Genomic DNA, 15710 nt, shown 5'->3' with positions numbered 1-15710 from the left:
CTCTATATTTTAGCAATATATGAACTGAGCACCAAAGCCTCCCAGACCCAGGTGGACCTGCCAGCCTCCATGAGGCAGGAGCCCAGCCTCGTGGAGACAGGGACTTATGTGAGCAGACAGAGAGTGTTCAGGCATATGGGCAGTTATGGACAAGCTCGGCCAGGGAATTGTATCTAACTAACCTTCACACTGTAATGTGCCATGCTTAATGTCCAACCTGAACTCTGATTTCCTATTCCATAAAGTCCTGGTGTTTGAACTTGGTTTAGCGCCTGAACTTCCAAACCATCCTTCACAGTTAACTTCTTAAGGGGATTGTTTGCTATTCTCTATTCTCCCATCAGGGAACAAAGCATAGAGTTCACAGAAAGGAAGATGTGATGGTTATTTCTCCTTAAGTAGTATATCATATGAGTCCTGAAAAGGACCTGGGTATTTTGTATTCCATGAATCACCCTCTTCTGTCTCCTCATGCTTTACTGTTCTATATTTGCAAATTCCTGAAAGAAAGAAGCAAGAAAGCTGAGGTAGGGAGAGATTATGCAACTGCATCCATCAGCGGAAGGCCTCGGCTTTGTCGTGATGCGTGCCAGTGCTTCTGTCACACAGAATCTGCCTGTAGCTGTGGCAGATTGGGCAGGATTGGATTCCAGAATTGTGTGCTTTGTGTCCCTCTCCAGTGGATGGTATGTGGTCTTGCTGGTCATCCTGGTCAAAGTGCTCAGCCACATGTGGTGGAGGACACTACATGCGGACCCGCTCATGCACTAACCCAGCCCCAGCCTACGGAGGGGACATCTGCCTGGGACTGCACACCGAAGAGGCACTGTGTAACACACAGCCCTGTCCAGGTGAGCAGCACCGGTTACTGCATGCCAGGGATAAACTCACTCCTGTCCTCAATTTATAAATGGAGGAGTTGCTGAGGATGGGGCAAGTTGCAAGCCAACCCCATACCACTGCCTTCAAGGTGACATTATTTTCCTATTGCATCAGCCTGGAGGTATATTCATGCACCCCACTATGCAGCTAGGAAATGTGCTCCACTTTGGCCTTGGCCATGCTAACTAGCACTAATACCCCTCTCAAGTAAGCACTTCACTGTGTTCAGCAAGAGGGAAGTTTGGAAAAAATAAATGAGAAAGAAACAAGCATTTGTGGAGCTCCCCGCTATGTGTAGAGACCTGAGTGGGGAGAATCGCCCGCAGCCTCTTGCTTCACAGCCTGCGGGGGCCAGTCTGTGCCTCCAATGACCCCCAACATGGCGTTCTAGAAACAAGTTCTAAGACAGTGCAAGAGGACAGCAGGCACTGCTTAAGAACCATGTTCCCAGAATCAGTGGCTGAACTTCAGAGGCTCTGCTTCAAGAGAAAGCATAAAGCATGAATGAAATCAAAACAGAAAGCAGAGGATTCATGGGAAGCGAGCTGTGGAGACTGCTTCCACAAAACATGTGACACTAAAATAGTGTCTGTTGGTAGAATCTGAGATTTTGTTGGTGAAAGTCAGGGTGGGATGCAGGGCGAGCTCTTGCTAGCTGTGGATCCTAGCAGCCTCAGGTCCCACAGTTAGAGGGGCTGCTATCACCTGGCTCTGGGGTGGGGGGTCTGTGGGGGGAAGGGGGGAAAGGTGGTGGGCTACAGCAGCTTCTCTACCCAAGAAGTGGAGGAAAGTGTACCACTGTTCTCTGGGTCTCGCCCTCACCTTGACACGCTCATACATTACTGAAAAGGTGAAGCCAGATTTTCAGTCATTCAAAACACCAGTACTTTGTACATTTACTTGGTTCAAGACACAAGTTTATTTCCTAAATCTCCCTTCTCTACTGTATAAAAATGTCTTTTTAACTTCATTTAATATATCACAAGCAATCTTGAGGCGTCCGTTTTCATGTTCTTACACACATGTGCTTGTATGCACCTGCACACCTGAAGGAACCGAGCAGATCCCAGCAAATCTTCCAAAGGAAGTGATCTTTTGATTGCTCTTCTTTTGGCTTTGACCTAAGATTTGTGCATTGACCTCACACTCTTTAGCCCGTAGGCTGGAAATAAAATGAATTCTGCCCCATACCTTTCATATATTCCTGTGCAAGTTGTTTTATACCAGAGGAGAAAGTGTTTTATCTTCCCTGATAGACTTCTCATTAACACCCCACAGTGCAACCTACAGCCTTTTCTGTGTATTTTATTGGAGACGAGAGTCTCACTACCTTTCCTTCCCGGGCTGGCTTCAAATCACGATCCTCAGATCTCAGCCTCATGAGTAGCTAGGATGACAGGCATGAGCCATCTTGTGTGTTCATCCTTCAGCTTATCCTTGTGTTTTTACTGGATTGTTCAGAAGGTATGACTGCATCACATTTTATGCACAGAACTGTTGAAAAACTACTGTATGTATGTATATGTGTGTGTACACACACACACACACACACACACACAATGACTTGACATGACAGTGCTTCCAAGCTGGTAACAATCTCTCCCCCTCCCCCATCACTTCCTGGTCACTGCAGAGAGCTGGTCAGAGTGGTCAGACTGGTCTGCGTGTGACACCTCAGGCATCCAGATCCGAGCTCGTCACTGCATACTTCTGTTTCCCGTGGGCAGTCAGTGTTCCGGAAACACCACGGAGAGCCGGCCATGCGTTTTTGACTCTAATTTCATCCCAGGTGAGGGCAGAGATGTTTATCAGTGTGAACAAAATCATCCCAATGTTAGTGAGTAAGAACCATTCGTAGGTCAGAGATTTATCTCTTCTCCGAGGCTATGTTGGGTAGAGTAGAAATGATTAAATCAACTCTTGTGGTTTCAAGGTGGTTAAAGTATAGATCTGTAGAGAACCACAGAGTTAGACTTGAAATTTAGCTCATGAGGTTAATACTTGTGGAGACCATGCTTTCCATACTTATTGACTGTATTAGAATAGTCAGAATATTTTATTTAAATTGAAAGTCGATTATTTGGTTATTTTGGTCTTAAATGCTTTGGCAATGCTGTGTATGCTCGATTTTGCAGGGAAGAAAGGTCATTCTCTTCATGTAACCTTTAGTCTATCTGGGGAAATTAATACCTACCATTATTTTACACCTTGGAGGAGAAATTAGCTAGCCTTCTTACCACAGGCTTTGCAGTGTGAAATTGGAGTCCAGTTTATGGGGGTGCTAATCACCCCTTATATTTACCCAGGAGACCTGGTGCTTTGGACATAAGTAAATCTTTTACCATTACCTGCTATGTTCTGTGGGACTGTGTTGTAGACCATTGTGATGAACAAACTCTGACCAAAGATGATAGGGTGTGGTTCTACCAGCCAGATTTGCTTTATTATTTCCCTCTGTTTGTGGAAAAGACAGTAATACCTAAAGAAAACAACTTACTATTACCTTGTAAGGCACGTATTCTACCATGTGTGGTATGGAACTACAAAAACGTTTTGCATATAGTCATAATTTTAATTATTGAAAAATCAGTACAGGATAGCATTATATATCTAGACTTCTGAAATACTGTATTTCTTGGGTTACAATGCCTAAAGGGCCTTCCTCTCACTAGCATCTTGATTCTGTATTTCACACGCAGCATGGTAAGGGGCAAATGGACTCCTGAGTAATAACTCTGTATGGCTGTTTCCTTTTTTTTTGGGGGGGGGTCCGGTCATGGGGCCTGAACTCTGGGCCTGGGCGCTGTCCCTCAGCTCTTCAGCTCAAGGCTAGCACTCTACCACTTGAGCCACAGCGCCACTTCCGGCTTTTTTCTTTTTGCTTATGTGGTGCTGAGAAATTGAACCCAGGGCTTTGTGCATGCCACCTTCACAGCCCAATGTTATGGCTGTTTCCTATGAGCTACAGCAAATTGGTCCCTACATCTTTCCCTCTGCAAGCAGTGTGACAAAATTGGCTTTTATGAAAATGAAGTAAAATGAAACTCATGCCAGAACATAGTAAGGTCTCCTCAGCAAGCAACATATGGAGAAACAGAAAATGAGCAAGTACCCTGGTTTCAACATTTGCTTTTTGAGATGAAATTCTCCGCCCCTTCCTACTGCAGATGACTTAGATGCATCTCAGGTTGATTAAAACAAATGAAAACACATATTTTTAAAAACCAGTCAGCATCTGTGTAGACTTCCTTCTCAATAGCCTTTCTCTATTGTGATTGGACTTTTCTTTTCCCCAGAAGTATCTGTGGCAAGATCCAGCAGTGTAGAAGAGAAAAGGTGTGGAGGTAAGCTCCTTCTCCTGGTCATTTTCTTACTGGCATTCTTGCAGACTCCAACCATGTTTCTTTCGTCTGTTCTGTTTCTGCTGTTGGTCTAGGACACATTGAGGAAACTTCTAGATTGCAAACGTCATATGCCTGGTGATAAATGTACATTGAACATATGGATCCGCAGGTCTCAAAGTCAGTTGGGTCATGAGGCCAGTGTTTCTATCACAATGTGCCAGAGACTATTAAATGCTTTGGGCAGAAAGCATCTCCTCTGCTCCTCACAGAGAGTATTTCTGCATATAATGCAGTCCATGGCTCTTTACATAACAGTCTTGGACTCAGAGAAGGGTTTTGGAACTACTCAATACTTTCAGATTCCGGAAAAATGATTTGAGGCTTGTGCTTGTATGTTATGTAATCTCCACAGATTTCTTGATGTATAGAACCAACCTCTTTAATGATGTTGCCATGAGATGTGGGTAAAAATGAAATTCTGGGCGATAGTATCAGTCAGCTCAGCTCACCCTGCCCTGCCCACTTCTCAGCGGTTGTGCCATTAGGAATTGTGGGAAAGGCACTGGACGCCTGCATTTTATCTGCTTACAAGCTCCAAGGGGTGAGGCCACTGGTCCACACCCACAGTCCACACGGGCATCCGGGTGGGATCCTGGAAGTAAGAAACAGCCAGAGCACCACAGATGGGTCAGGTAGCAATCCTCACAGTCCCAGCTAGGAGATGGGTCAGCGATGTCTGCTCTCAGGAGCCAACAAGTAAGGAACAGAACAGTTCATAAGGTGTGTTTCCTTCTTCAGGAAGGACAAGGTAGACCAGGGTGGGGCGGGGGTGCGGAGGGGGTCACCCAGCCAAACTGACTGCTTGTTCTATGCGTGTATTCCTCATCTTCCTGGCCACGCCTCCCTGAGTTACTAAGTTCATTCAATGCCTTGAGCATACAGGAGGCCCCATGCAAAGCCCATTCATGTCTCAGAAGACTGTTTTTGGTGCCAGGACCACCTGTGCACCATTACTAGCCAAGCCAGATCCAACCTTGGGGATGCTATCGACTAATCCACAGAAACTGTAATTATGCCATGCTATTTGGAATGGGTTGTCTTCGATGTTTAAGCTTCTGATGTTGGCATTCCAGGCTAAAACAAATAAGAGATCAGATAGACTATAATGAAGCACTAAGAGATGAAACAAGTAATTACCTAGCTCTGATGGCAGGGGATATATAGGAAGAGAACAGAGATGTTTGCTCAGCTTGTTGAGAAAAAAAATCAACCAAACTTGATGGGGGAGGGAGAATCATTCTCTTAAACTAACTGGGTTGTTGGTCTCTATTCCATTTTTATTGACCCCAGAACAGAAGCATAGGGGGAAAAAAGCATATTCAAAGGCAAGAGGCACAGTAAAGCAGATTCAAAAGAGATTTAATAGGCACTATTTTTCCCTCTGCAGAAAATATGCCCCTGTTGAGCTTTCTCAACTTAGCTATTTTTGGTTGCAGGAGACACAAAGCCTACGTTATTGTCATAAAGATGTCAGGTGCCCCAGCGTCCCCAGACACCTACGGGCATGATTCATTTAACTATTGACAAAGTGTCTGCATACGGACACCATCATACATCTTCCGCGTGTTGTGATGAAATATGAGTTATCAGTGCAGTGGAAAGTATTTTTTATCGCTATGTGGCACTGACCCTGGGGAGTTCTAACAGCTAAAGTACAAAGAAACGAAAACTCCAGTGAAATGGCACTTGCTTACCTTAAGTGCAGCTTCAGTGAGTGTTACAGTCAAAACATTCTAGAGCCCAGCTGTCACAAGCTGACAGTTCTCCGTCTCCAGAGGATCTGTGGACATACCCAGGAAAGGAAAGGCCAGAGGTCACTGAAGCAAGTCCTTCCACGGTCTTGCTGCCGTTGATTAAGCTAGCAGTGGAAGAGTGAAGTAGGTACTGTGGGGCGTGCTGACTACATCCCTGCATTGCCCAGCATGCAATGCCCAGCCCTCTGTGTTAGGAGCTGCACCAGCTCTTGGGCAGTGCTGACTGACAAGGGGATTGGGAGTGAACCCAGGAGAAGGTGGCTTCGTTGGCTCAGGAGGCATGGCTAGCTGTCAAAGCCGCAGGCTCCTGAACACCTGAGTAGAAAGCCACACAGGGAAAGCTCAGGGGTTTGGGGAGACCAGAGCGTCTCACCTGTTGGGGGGTGGCAGCCACTCTCTCCCCCATGACTTCCTGTGGAGTCTCAGCCACTCCAGGGCTCATGGTGAGCAGGAAGGACTCAGCCAGACCCCTGGGGAGGGAAGTCCCGGCGTGTGCTGGACTTCTGGTGAATAGTAACCTAATGAGCGTAACACCCAGAGTTACAGCCAAGTGGGCCTTGGTGGCTGACTTTCCTAAGTGCTCGGGCTGGGCACAAGGATGTCAGAGCACAGGAAAAGCAGCTGTGAACTCTCAGGGAGGAGGCCACAGTGGCCGACACGCCAGCCCTCCAGGCACTTCAGGGCTCTCCTCTCCCTGCGAACCAGCATGCTCTACTCCATGACCAGGACCAGGAAGACTCACCTCCCCTCTGTGTGGAGGCCCAGCAGGCTTCTCCAGAGCCATACTTGGCCCAGGGCTGACAGGCCACAGTAGGACTTCTCCCAAATGGCACCCCAAGGTGTATGGAGGGGACACCTGGGGAACGCCGGGTGTTCCCTGGATGTGCTCTGGCTCAGAGAGCACTAACCACGGGTAGCTAGTCACATGATGCTATTGCATCAGGTGGGAAGGTATGCCTAGCTTTCTGGGACTCTCGCTAAGCTCAGCTCTGGACCTGGCCCATTTGCTGCTACCCAGATACTCACAGAGCATTGCTGTAGTGTTTCCCATGGGGATGCCTGCATTCTTCCCTGAGGCTGCTCAGGCATCGGTCCTACCAGACTTTGTACCACTGAAGCCATTCCTGTTTTGGAGTTGTAAGGCTGAGGCAACTCCTTGTTTTTGGATGTTTTATTCTCATGGAAAGTAAATAAAGAGAAAAGCAGCAGGTCAAAAGAGAATTACCTGATGGCTACTGAAAAGACCATGTTTTATTTCTTTAGCAAAAATCTTGCACTGCTTTGGAAGAAGCCATTTTCTTCATAAAATCACAAGTATGCAAGTATAAACACGGTGCGCCATGCAGAGAGCAGGTAGTCTTGGCCATCTGCAGGAAGGCTCAGGCGTGGGAGAAGCCACCTTGGGGAGGGAAGGGAGACTTGCATTGCATTTAGGACCCAATGAAGTTAGTAAATTGTACGATACTCATATGAAAAGTAAAGTGGATGACATCAGGATGCGTCTACATAGGAAGTATTTTAAGCAAAACAAAATAACTTTTAAAAAGAGAGGTCTAAGGAGTCATTCACAGAGGAGGGCTTCTTTCTGGTTGGCAGGAATGGGAAGCAGGCAGTGGTTTCTTCCTCCGACCTCAGCCACAGCATGCTAGAAGCTCAGCTGCTAAGGGACCCGAATACATGGCTCCATGAGAACCTTGTAGGGCAGAAACGATCGTGATGCTCTTGAAACACAAAAATGGTGACACAGGCCTTCAAAGAAAATCCTCTGCTGGTGTAGAAAGGCTTAAAGATGCAGTGCATGGACATTGAACCCACGAGCACGTGTGTGCACAGTGCTCACTGTGGAGAGATTTCTTTGTGGTCCTGACATTTCCCAGGAGATGTCTCTGATTCCTTCGTGTAGGAATCCACATAGGCTTCTCTTTGTTTTTGCATCCAGTGCCTGGAGCAGCTAGGTAGGTAGCAGGTTCTTTTCCAGCGTGGTCTCACTTTGCTCCCTCCCGCAGAGTTCAACATGTTCCACATGATTGCCGTGGGGCTCAGCAGCTCCATCCTCGGCTGCCTGCTCACTCTGCTTGTCTACACCTACTGCCAGCGGTACCAGCAGCAGTCCCACGACGCCACAGTCATCCACCCTGTCTCTCCCGCGCCCCTCAATACCAGCATCACTAACCACATCAACAAACTGGACAAGTATGACTCGGTGGAGGCCATCAAGGTAAAGAACTGGCAGTGAAGGCAGGGGGACCCGGAGCTCTGTGGCAGTGGCGGTGGCACTGGGAATAGAGTTGGAGATGAGTTAAGGGGCCCTTCTCTAGGCAACTGCATTTTTAGCTTTGCTTTGCCTGTGTGAGAACATAGTGTCTCCTGGGAATGTAAGTGAAGAAAGGGAAATGAATAGCAACAGATTAAGTATGAGAAGATCACCTCATCCACAATTTCTGAATCTGGAGAAATCTTACAACAGAAAGCAGTCCCCAGTCACGGGGACTGCACAGGTGCACTACAGTAAGGGGGACAGAATCAGGAAGGAGGTAGCCACCTCTCTTTCAAAAATGCACCTGGACTGCATCATTCACGTGGGTATAACAATCCATACAGTTTCACCCCAGAAAACAGCAGCTGTGGCTCTTCCTGAGTCTCCAGAACGGGCCAGGATGAGGCTGACAGACCCAGCACGCTCTTCTTACCTGCACAGATGAGCCAGAGCCTCAGCACAGGCTGGAGATTCCAGCACCCAGACTTCTTGTGGTCTCTTTATGTTAGGTAGCAGAAGACAGTAAAATGAGTCTGTTTCTACCTAACATCCATAGCTCATCAGAATGCTGTTTTAGTGGCAGGGCATATGATCGTGTAGTCTGTAAGCTTTGTAACTCTAGAGGCAGTTCAAGGCCAGCCCAGTCAGAAAGTTCCTGCGATTCCATCTCAACTGTACCTGGGATATCCATCCCTCTTATCCCAACTACATGGAGAGCATAAACGAGAGGGTCACGGTCCAGAGCAGCATAAACATGAGACTCTATTCAAAAATCAAGGGACGCAAAAGGACCAGGGGCATTGCTCAAGTGTCTTCCTGGCAAGTATAAAGTACTCAGTTCAAACCCAATTACTCCCTGCAAACATGTACGGCTTTCATAAAGGGAAAAATGTTTAAGAGCACAGACAGCTGGCTAGGATTGGTTGAATCCTTCTGAAACTTTCTTCCAATACCTGGCCCAAAATAATTGGAAATCTTTTACTTCTGTCTACCCTGCTTCATTTTTAGCTTGACCCTGTCAATACTTAACCTCTATCTGGCATGACTTAGCTCTTTGAATTTGCGGATGGCTTTAATAGCTGTTAATGAGACAGTGCATCCGTGTCACAGATGGCCATGGTGGTTACCTTCTGATGAGGGCAGAATGAAGAGAAATTTGACATTAGGATTACGTCATTAAATATTCATTGTAGATACTGCCAATGACTGTCCCTACCCATGGAAATCCAAAAGGTACTTTAGTATAGACTTAAGTATATGTGCTAATACTCATAATTAGTCCATTAACTTGAAAATACTTGGGTTTTAGACTTTCTGGAGATTTAGATCTGGGTTTTCTTTCTCTCACTTCTTTTCTGACTAAAGTCTCAAAATTGATCGGAAGATATTAAAGACAGCTGAGTCCACTGATATTATTAGGCAAATAACTTGAGGAATCAATAAGTGCGAACATACTTTTAAAAGTAATGGCTCTCCTTGGGAGAGATCAAACTCAATACAATAGTCCTAATTGTGTTCCTTCTGAAATATGACTTACTTAGCATTCTGAAATGCTTTTAAATGTATTTTACAGGCATTTAACAAGAACAACTTGATCCTGGAGGAAAGAAACAAATACTTCAACCCACATCTCACTGGGAAGACCTATTCTAATGCCTACTTCACAGATCTCAATAATTACGATGAGTACTAATAGCTCATATATTTTTTGGCTTCTTGTAAATCCCCTGTTTTGCAAAGCCTGTGCTACATGACCGCCCAAGTTCCTGAGGCTTCAGATAGGATGCTTGGATCAAGTTCAAGTGCATTTCTAGCCAAGATTGTCCCATTGCTACCAAAAATAAGCTCCTTGTAAGCAACAACAACAAAATCTAAGTGTAACTTGGTGAAAATCTGGTCTACAACAAACCATCGAATGAGCGGCAGTGTGAAATGTTTTCATTTTTAATTGGGTCCATTGCCTTGCTCTAACAGATTGGTTATTTTCATTACTTCGTTTTACAAAGGTACCACTCAACTTTAGGAATGAAAAGTCATCTGCCCTTTGAGTACAACTCTTCACGTGGTTTGAATTTGAGAAAACACGCACTTTACCCGAGATGCCCCTCCCTCCACGCAGCTGCTAGCATTTGCCCTCGTGAAGACCGTGGATTCCGGCCATGGGGATGATTCTCGCCCGGGCCCCGGGACCCCGGGACCTTCACCTGCTGCAGCCTGACCGTGGGCATTCTGTGCATCATCACCCAGGAGTGAGCGGATGGAGCCCAGGGAGCCCCACACTTCCCATCTACCTGCACAGAAACATCTGGAACATTTAGGGTACCGATTTGAGAAAGTATTGAAAGTACTGCGCTGTACTGAACAATGACTGTTTAAATGTCTTCTGTGGTATTATACCAAGTGTTGAAAGATGTGAGACTGAGACGCAGGCCTCTTTCCTTTCTCTTCCACCTCCCTGGTGTAGCTAATGTATGGCAAGTACCGTGGAGAGCCCATCCTCCAGGCAGGAAGTGATGTCCCAGTGCCCGGGTCACCTGCCGCCCCGGGCAGGGGAGGCACAGGGCTGGACTCAACGCCTTTTCTTTTAGTCCACCCTGTCTCCCTGCCTGTGCACCACGCTCACCTCACCCGGCCCCGCCCTCCTTGGAGGCAATGGTGGTTCAAGTTCACCCTGAGAAGTTTGGGGCTGAAAATGAGAGGTCAAACGATGCTTGTGGTCTCAACCTTTCATCTTTGGTTAACATTTCCAAGTATTTATAAGACCATTCCTCGAGGTTCCCCCAAGCAATCAGTGTTACTCCTTAACATCTGACACACAGCATATGGCAGTCATGTGAACAGTAAAGGCAGCATTGAGAAGGTTCGTCTGCCCCCTGTGGCCCTTAGGATAAATGCCTAAATAGACATTAATACCTGTTCCTATGGGTGAATGAAACTGCCAGTCTGTGAAGAGGTGCATTCTGGGAGGTGAGGAACACAGGTTTTGTAGCGTATGTTTTACCCAATATTTGATGTAAAGAAGCAGTCTCAGAAAGTGTTAGAAAAATCCTGATAATGAAATTCTGGAGTTCAAAATATCTTCAGATAAACCAGATTTGCAGACATCGTGAAAACAGCAGGTGGGCTGCCCGAGGCCTTGCGGAGTCTGCTGGTGAGATTCCACACGGCCTGTGACGCGTTCCTTGTAGGTGGAGGCTGCGTTCTCCGTCACACTCCTGCAGTAAAATCCAGTCACACAAATATAGCAGATCCCTGCCTGATTGATTCTTCTGAACGGATGGGAAGCTTCAGCTCATCTGAATCACTTGTTTGTTAAGGAGAAATTCCTCATTGTGTAGCACATAGCTTTTGTTTTGTTTAATCTCCCCCTCCCGAATATTTTCTTAGCTTGAAAGGTCATCTTATTTTTCTTGCAAAGGATACTAATATTTCAAGAACTTGTCACTGGACTAGATGAGAAATGCTTTCTAAATGGCATCCAAGCTGGACTTTAATACATCTTACTTCACGACCCAACCTTCCCCACCCCCCAGGAGGGTTCATTTCATGGATAACACACAGAGTGAAAAGGAAGCAAGACTCACTTCTAGTTCCCTGTCTCTCGGGTCTCCTCGATTTCCTCGCCTCCACTCCCTTCCAGGCTGTTCTATTATTGATGAGAATAGCAGGTGGTTTAGTATGATTTGAGTTAGCTTTGACTTTAAAAGTATTTTTATGATTGTCTACTGTTTTCTTTGAGAATTTCCATGATACTTTCAAGCCCCTCGGTCAAGTTGGCCCCAGGGCAATCAGCTTTCTCTAGCTTTGAGGTGCCCTTCCATCTCAGGGAGGCTTCCTCATTCTGAGTGGAACATGGGCTAACTCTACTAAGTACACTACTGCTGCCACAAAAGAAGCCTGTGGGCCTCCAACCAGAGACCGCAGCCGCCAGTGTTCACACAGTATTCACGCTGCCACTTTTGCAAGTGATGTGACGATGTTGAGCCCTACTGTTATAGTAATTTAACCATTTTTTATAAGACATTTAGTTAAAACAACAACCTTGAATCAACTCAGCTGCAAACTGTGGAATTCACAGATGGCACTGGTCATTCCCAACACAATCAGCGGCCTTCACACCCCCGTTATATTGATGTAGCACATCCATATGTATGTGATCCCCTGTCATCCTCCTCTGTGATTACCTAAAGTTATAATCGATCAGATTCTAGAAGCCATTTCCAGCACCTTGCATCTTTGGGCAATGGGTGTGGAGTCATAAAGTTTCATGTTCATTTTGACCTAAGAAATGCACAAAAGGGCCTACTATGCACAGTATATTGCTCTGTAAGATAGACTAGCCACCATTCTCACATTTACTTCTGTTATTCCCTCTTATTGTGATCATCAATTCAATTTGGTTTAAAGACATTTCATAACTCTACAAATACTGAGCCACGGCCTTCATGTTGTCTGTTCTGATAACCTAATAAAAGAAAATATTACTTTGATCCTTGCTTCTTTTCCCTTTTAGAAATTGAAAAGCAGTGAACAAGAGATCATATTGAATTCTTGGTAGCAACTTTGACAATGGCTCATATAACATTACAGATACACATTTATTAGGAGATGGATCAAAATGCTCTTTTTTGAAATTTTTTCATTACTCATCACATTAACAGAAATGTGGCATATATTATAAAACATCAGGAATGCAGATCTGTTCTCATTTTAAAATATAGTTCACACTATGAATTACGTAGAAACCCATGAAAACCGAATTCAGAGCCTGGCCCAAAGTGCAAAGTTCCCTATGGAAGCCTTTTGTTAGAATGTAGTCTTTTTTTTTTTTTTTGGTAGGTCATGGGGCTTGAGTTCTGGGCCCGGGCGCTGTCCCTGAGCTCTTCAGCTCAAGGCAAGCACTCTACCACTTGAGCCACAGAGCCACTTCCAGTTTTCTGGTGGTTTATTGGAGATAAGAGTCCCACAGACTCTTCTGCCCAGGCTGGCTTTGAACCATGATCTTCAGATCTCAGCTCCTGCATAGCTAGGACTACAGGCATGAGCTACCAACGCCAGGCTAGACTGTAGTCTTTTTAAATGATTGTGTTCTGCTACATTCAAGCCTGTTCCCCATGCTCACTCATACTCTACTGTGTTCACCTAGTGAACATAGCTAGTCAAGGACATGTTCAAATCCAGAAGGAGAAAAGCTGAGGTGAAAACACAGTCTGTGGCATTTCTAAACCAAAATGTAAGTTGGACAAGAAAGTCACCTCTTCTTATCTCATCAGAAATCTGAGGCCAGTGTTTCATTGTGACCCTCTCCTTGCTCAGATTTCTGACTCCTGTCAACTAGTTCAAATGTTAAATAAACACGAGTCGAGAGGAAATCTGGATCCTGGAAAATGGTAAAATTTTTCTGTCATACTTAAAGCAATGTTGAGCTGTCTTCTCTACAAATGCAGATGATTTACTTCCTTGTACAGAGTTGCTAGTGCCTTGTTTAAATGATGACTCGTCGTTACCACTGGGTGTGCTTGGTTGCCAGGAGAAGCAGAGAGTTGATTGGAGAGTTGGAAGCTGATCGCCTGCGTGCCTCTCTGAACTCAGGAATAGAAAGTGGCCAAGAATCTCAGAGCGGGACAGTGGTGTGTTCAGAACTGAGGCTAGCACACTCAGCTTCCACAGGTTGACTTCACATGATTTCATCTTCCAGAAAGCTCTTGTGTCTGTTCGTAATGGGAATGTCAATATGATGCCTGTGAAAGTCAGAGGGTTTGTTTCTGTGGCTATAGGAAAATCAGACATAGGCTGCCAACAGCTGGTAGAAGACAATGAGGATGGAAAGGAACCACCTAGAAAACTGCCTGCTGTATGTCATCATTTTATTCCAATGTCAAAACTCACACACACACACACACACACACACACACACACGACAAAACAGCCAATCAAATGTTTTTTATGCTAAAGTTGATTGGTTTTATCTTATTCCGTGACTGGAGTAAAATCAAACTTGAACTTCTGCACTTTGAAAGAAAGCATAGCAGAAACCTTCGTCCCAGGTTCCCAGAAGCACCACTCACGCCCTCACCATTGGCCAGAAAATGCACAAGCGAGGTCCAGTGTTGGATTCTTCCAGTGTGTGGCAGAAGTTATGTGTGATGCCACTTGGTTTGACTTTAAACATGTTATGGCTTATTTTGTGTTTATATGCTGTTGCCTGTTTTGTGATACAAAATAAACTTATTTGAGATGGTTTCTTTATAATTTTTCTTTCATTGAAACTGCTCCACAATAACTTCAACAATTCATCAACTAACTTGCAGGGAGTTAGTGATCTCACAATTAATTGTAATAGACAATGTTGACTAATGATAATAACAGCCTTTTCAAGAGTGAAATAGCTTTGCATTTCTCCTCCATTGGAATGAGAAAATGGAATTTTCTCTGTGGGACTGTTGGTGGGTTGTTTTTGTGTTTCCTCACACGTGATTGCACACCACACTTTTTTGAAATTTTTCAATTCCGACATTTGGTTTTTAAGATTCCTTTGAAACTTTTTAGACATGAGCCAGTGCATTTTCTAGTGGTATTACCTTTTTTATTTAGTTTCTGTTAGTCACTTTTCAGGTCTTAAATTTACTGACACCTGATACAGTGTTATCAGGAAATATCTATTTAAGGCCCTAATTGTGGTAATTTAGGTAGGGGCTTATTCTTTCTTGCATTGGATTAAATGTGGAGCTTCAGGAAAGAGGTGAATGGGGTATTGGGGCCTTCCCCAGATATCATTAGAACCTACCTGCTCTACACAGTCATAAACCTGCAACTGGCCATGGTTCCAGCACTGAAAATGTGTGCTCACTAACCTTGACGCATTACCAAGATCTTCATTTCCACCCTATTCACTTTTTTAAACAATTCACAAAGAATCTCCCTGAATACTACCCTATGCCGCCATCTTCCTTCCCTAGTCCCCCCTCTTATTCTCCTTCTCATCTCTTTCTGCCAACATTCAAAGGAGGGAGACAAAGTCAGAGAATCCTAATTATGTACAATATAAAATGTATTATATTTTTTGTACTTATACTTTATGTAAATAATTTGTCTCAGTTATATGTGAGTATTACAATAAATCCTACCATTTAAGAAACAACTTAGTAGCTTTTTTTCTTTGCCTAGCTCCCTAGTACACTGCGCCCTGAGATGCACTAAAGCTCCCTGGGAGATCCAGTCCCATAGAGTGAGACTGTGAGACTGTGACTTGGCTTCTTGGCAAACCCCATGACAAGCTCTCATTTGACCTTCTGGTCCTCAGGGACCTGGAGGGGGTGGGGATGGGGTAACAGAACAGGATCATGCAGACTTGAGAGGATGTTGAAAGAACTTGCAGAAAAATGTCCAGGGCACTAAGAACTACATGATAAG

General features: G+C 45.0%; 1 protein-coding gene across 2 annotated transcripts in view; it reads left to right on the top strand.

Moving 5' to 3' along the window:
• Sema5a (semaphorin 5A) overlaps positions 1-15426 on the top strand; it is a 417057-nt gene extending 401631 nt beyond the window's left edge. Inside the window, exons 19-23 of one of the 2 annotated variants that reach the window (XM_070042173.1) lie at positions 681-851; positions 2516-2671; positions 4182-4226; positions 8047-8258; positions 9871-15426. In XM_070042173.1, coding sequence (XP_069898274.1) covers positions 681-851; positions 2516-2671; positions 4182-4226; positions 8047-8258; positions 9871-9990 — 704 coding nt within the window. In that variant the 3' untranslated portion in view covers positions 9991-15426. Of the gene's footprint in view, positions 1-680; positions 852-2515; positions 2672-4178; positions 4227-8046; positions 8259-9870 lie in introns of both variants that reach the window. The other variant, XM_070042172.1, reaches the window with a different exon arrangement.
• The last annotated feature ends 284 nt before the right edge of the window (positions 15427-15710 follow it).

Source organism: Dipodomys merriami, unplaced genomic scaffold, assembly GCF_024711535.1.
Source record: "Dipodomys merriami isolate MVZ:Mamm:240054 unplaced genomic scaffold, mDipMer1.0.p SCAF_32, whole genome shotgun sequence".
NCBI lineage: Eukaryota > Metazoa > Chordata > Mammalia > Rodentia > Heteromyidae > Dipodomys > Dipodomys merriami.
The sequence above is the reverse complement of the archived record's forward strand: the minus strand, read 5'-3'. Positions and strand labels throughout refer to the sequence as shown.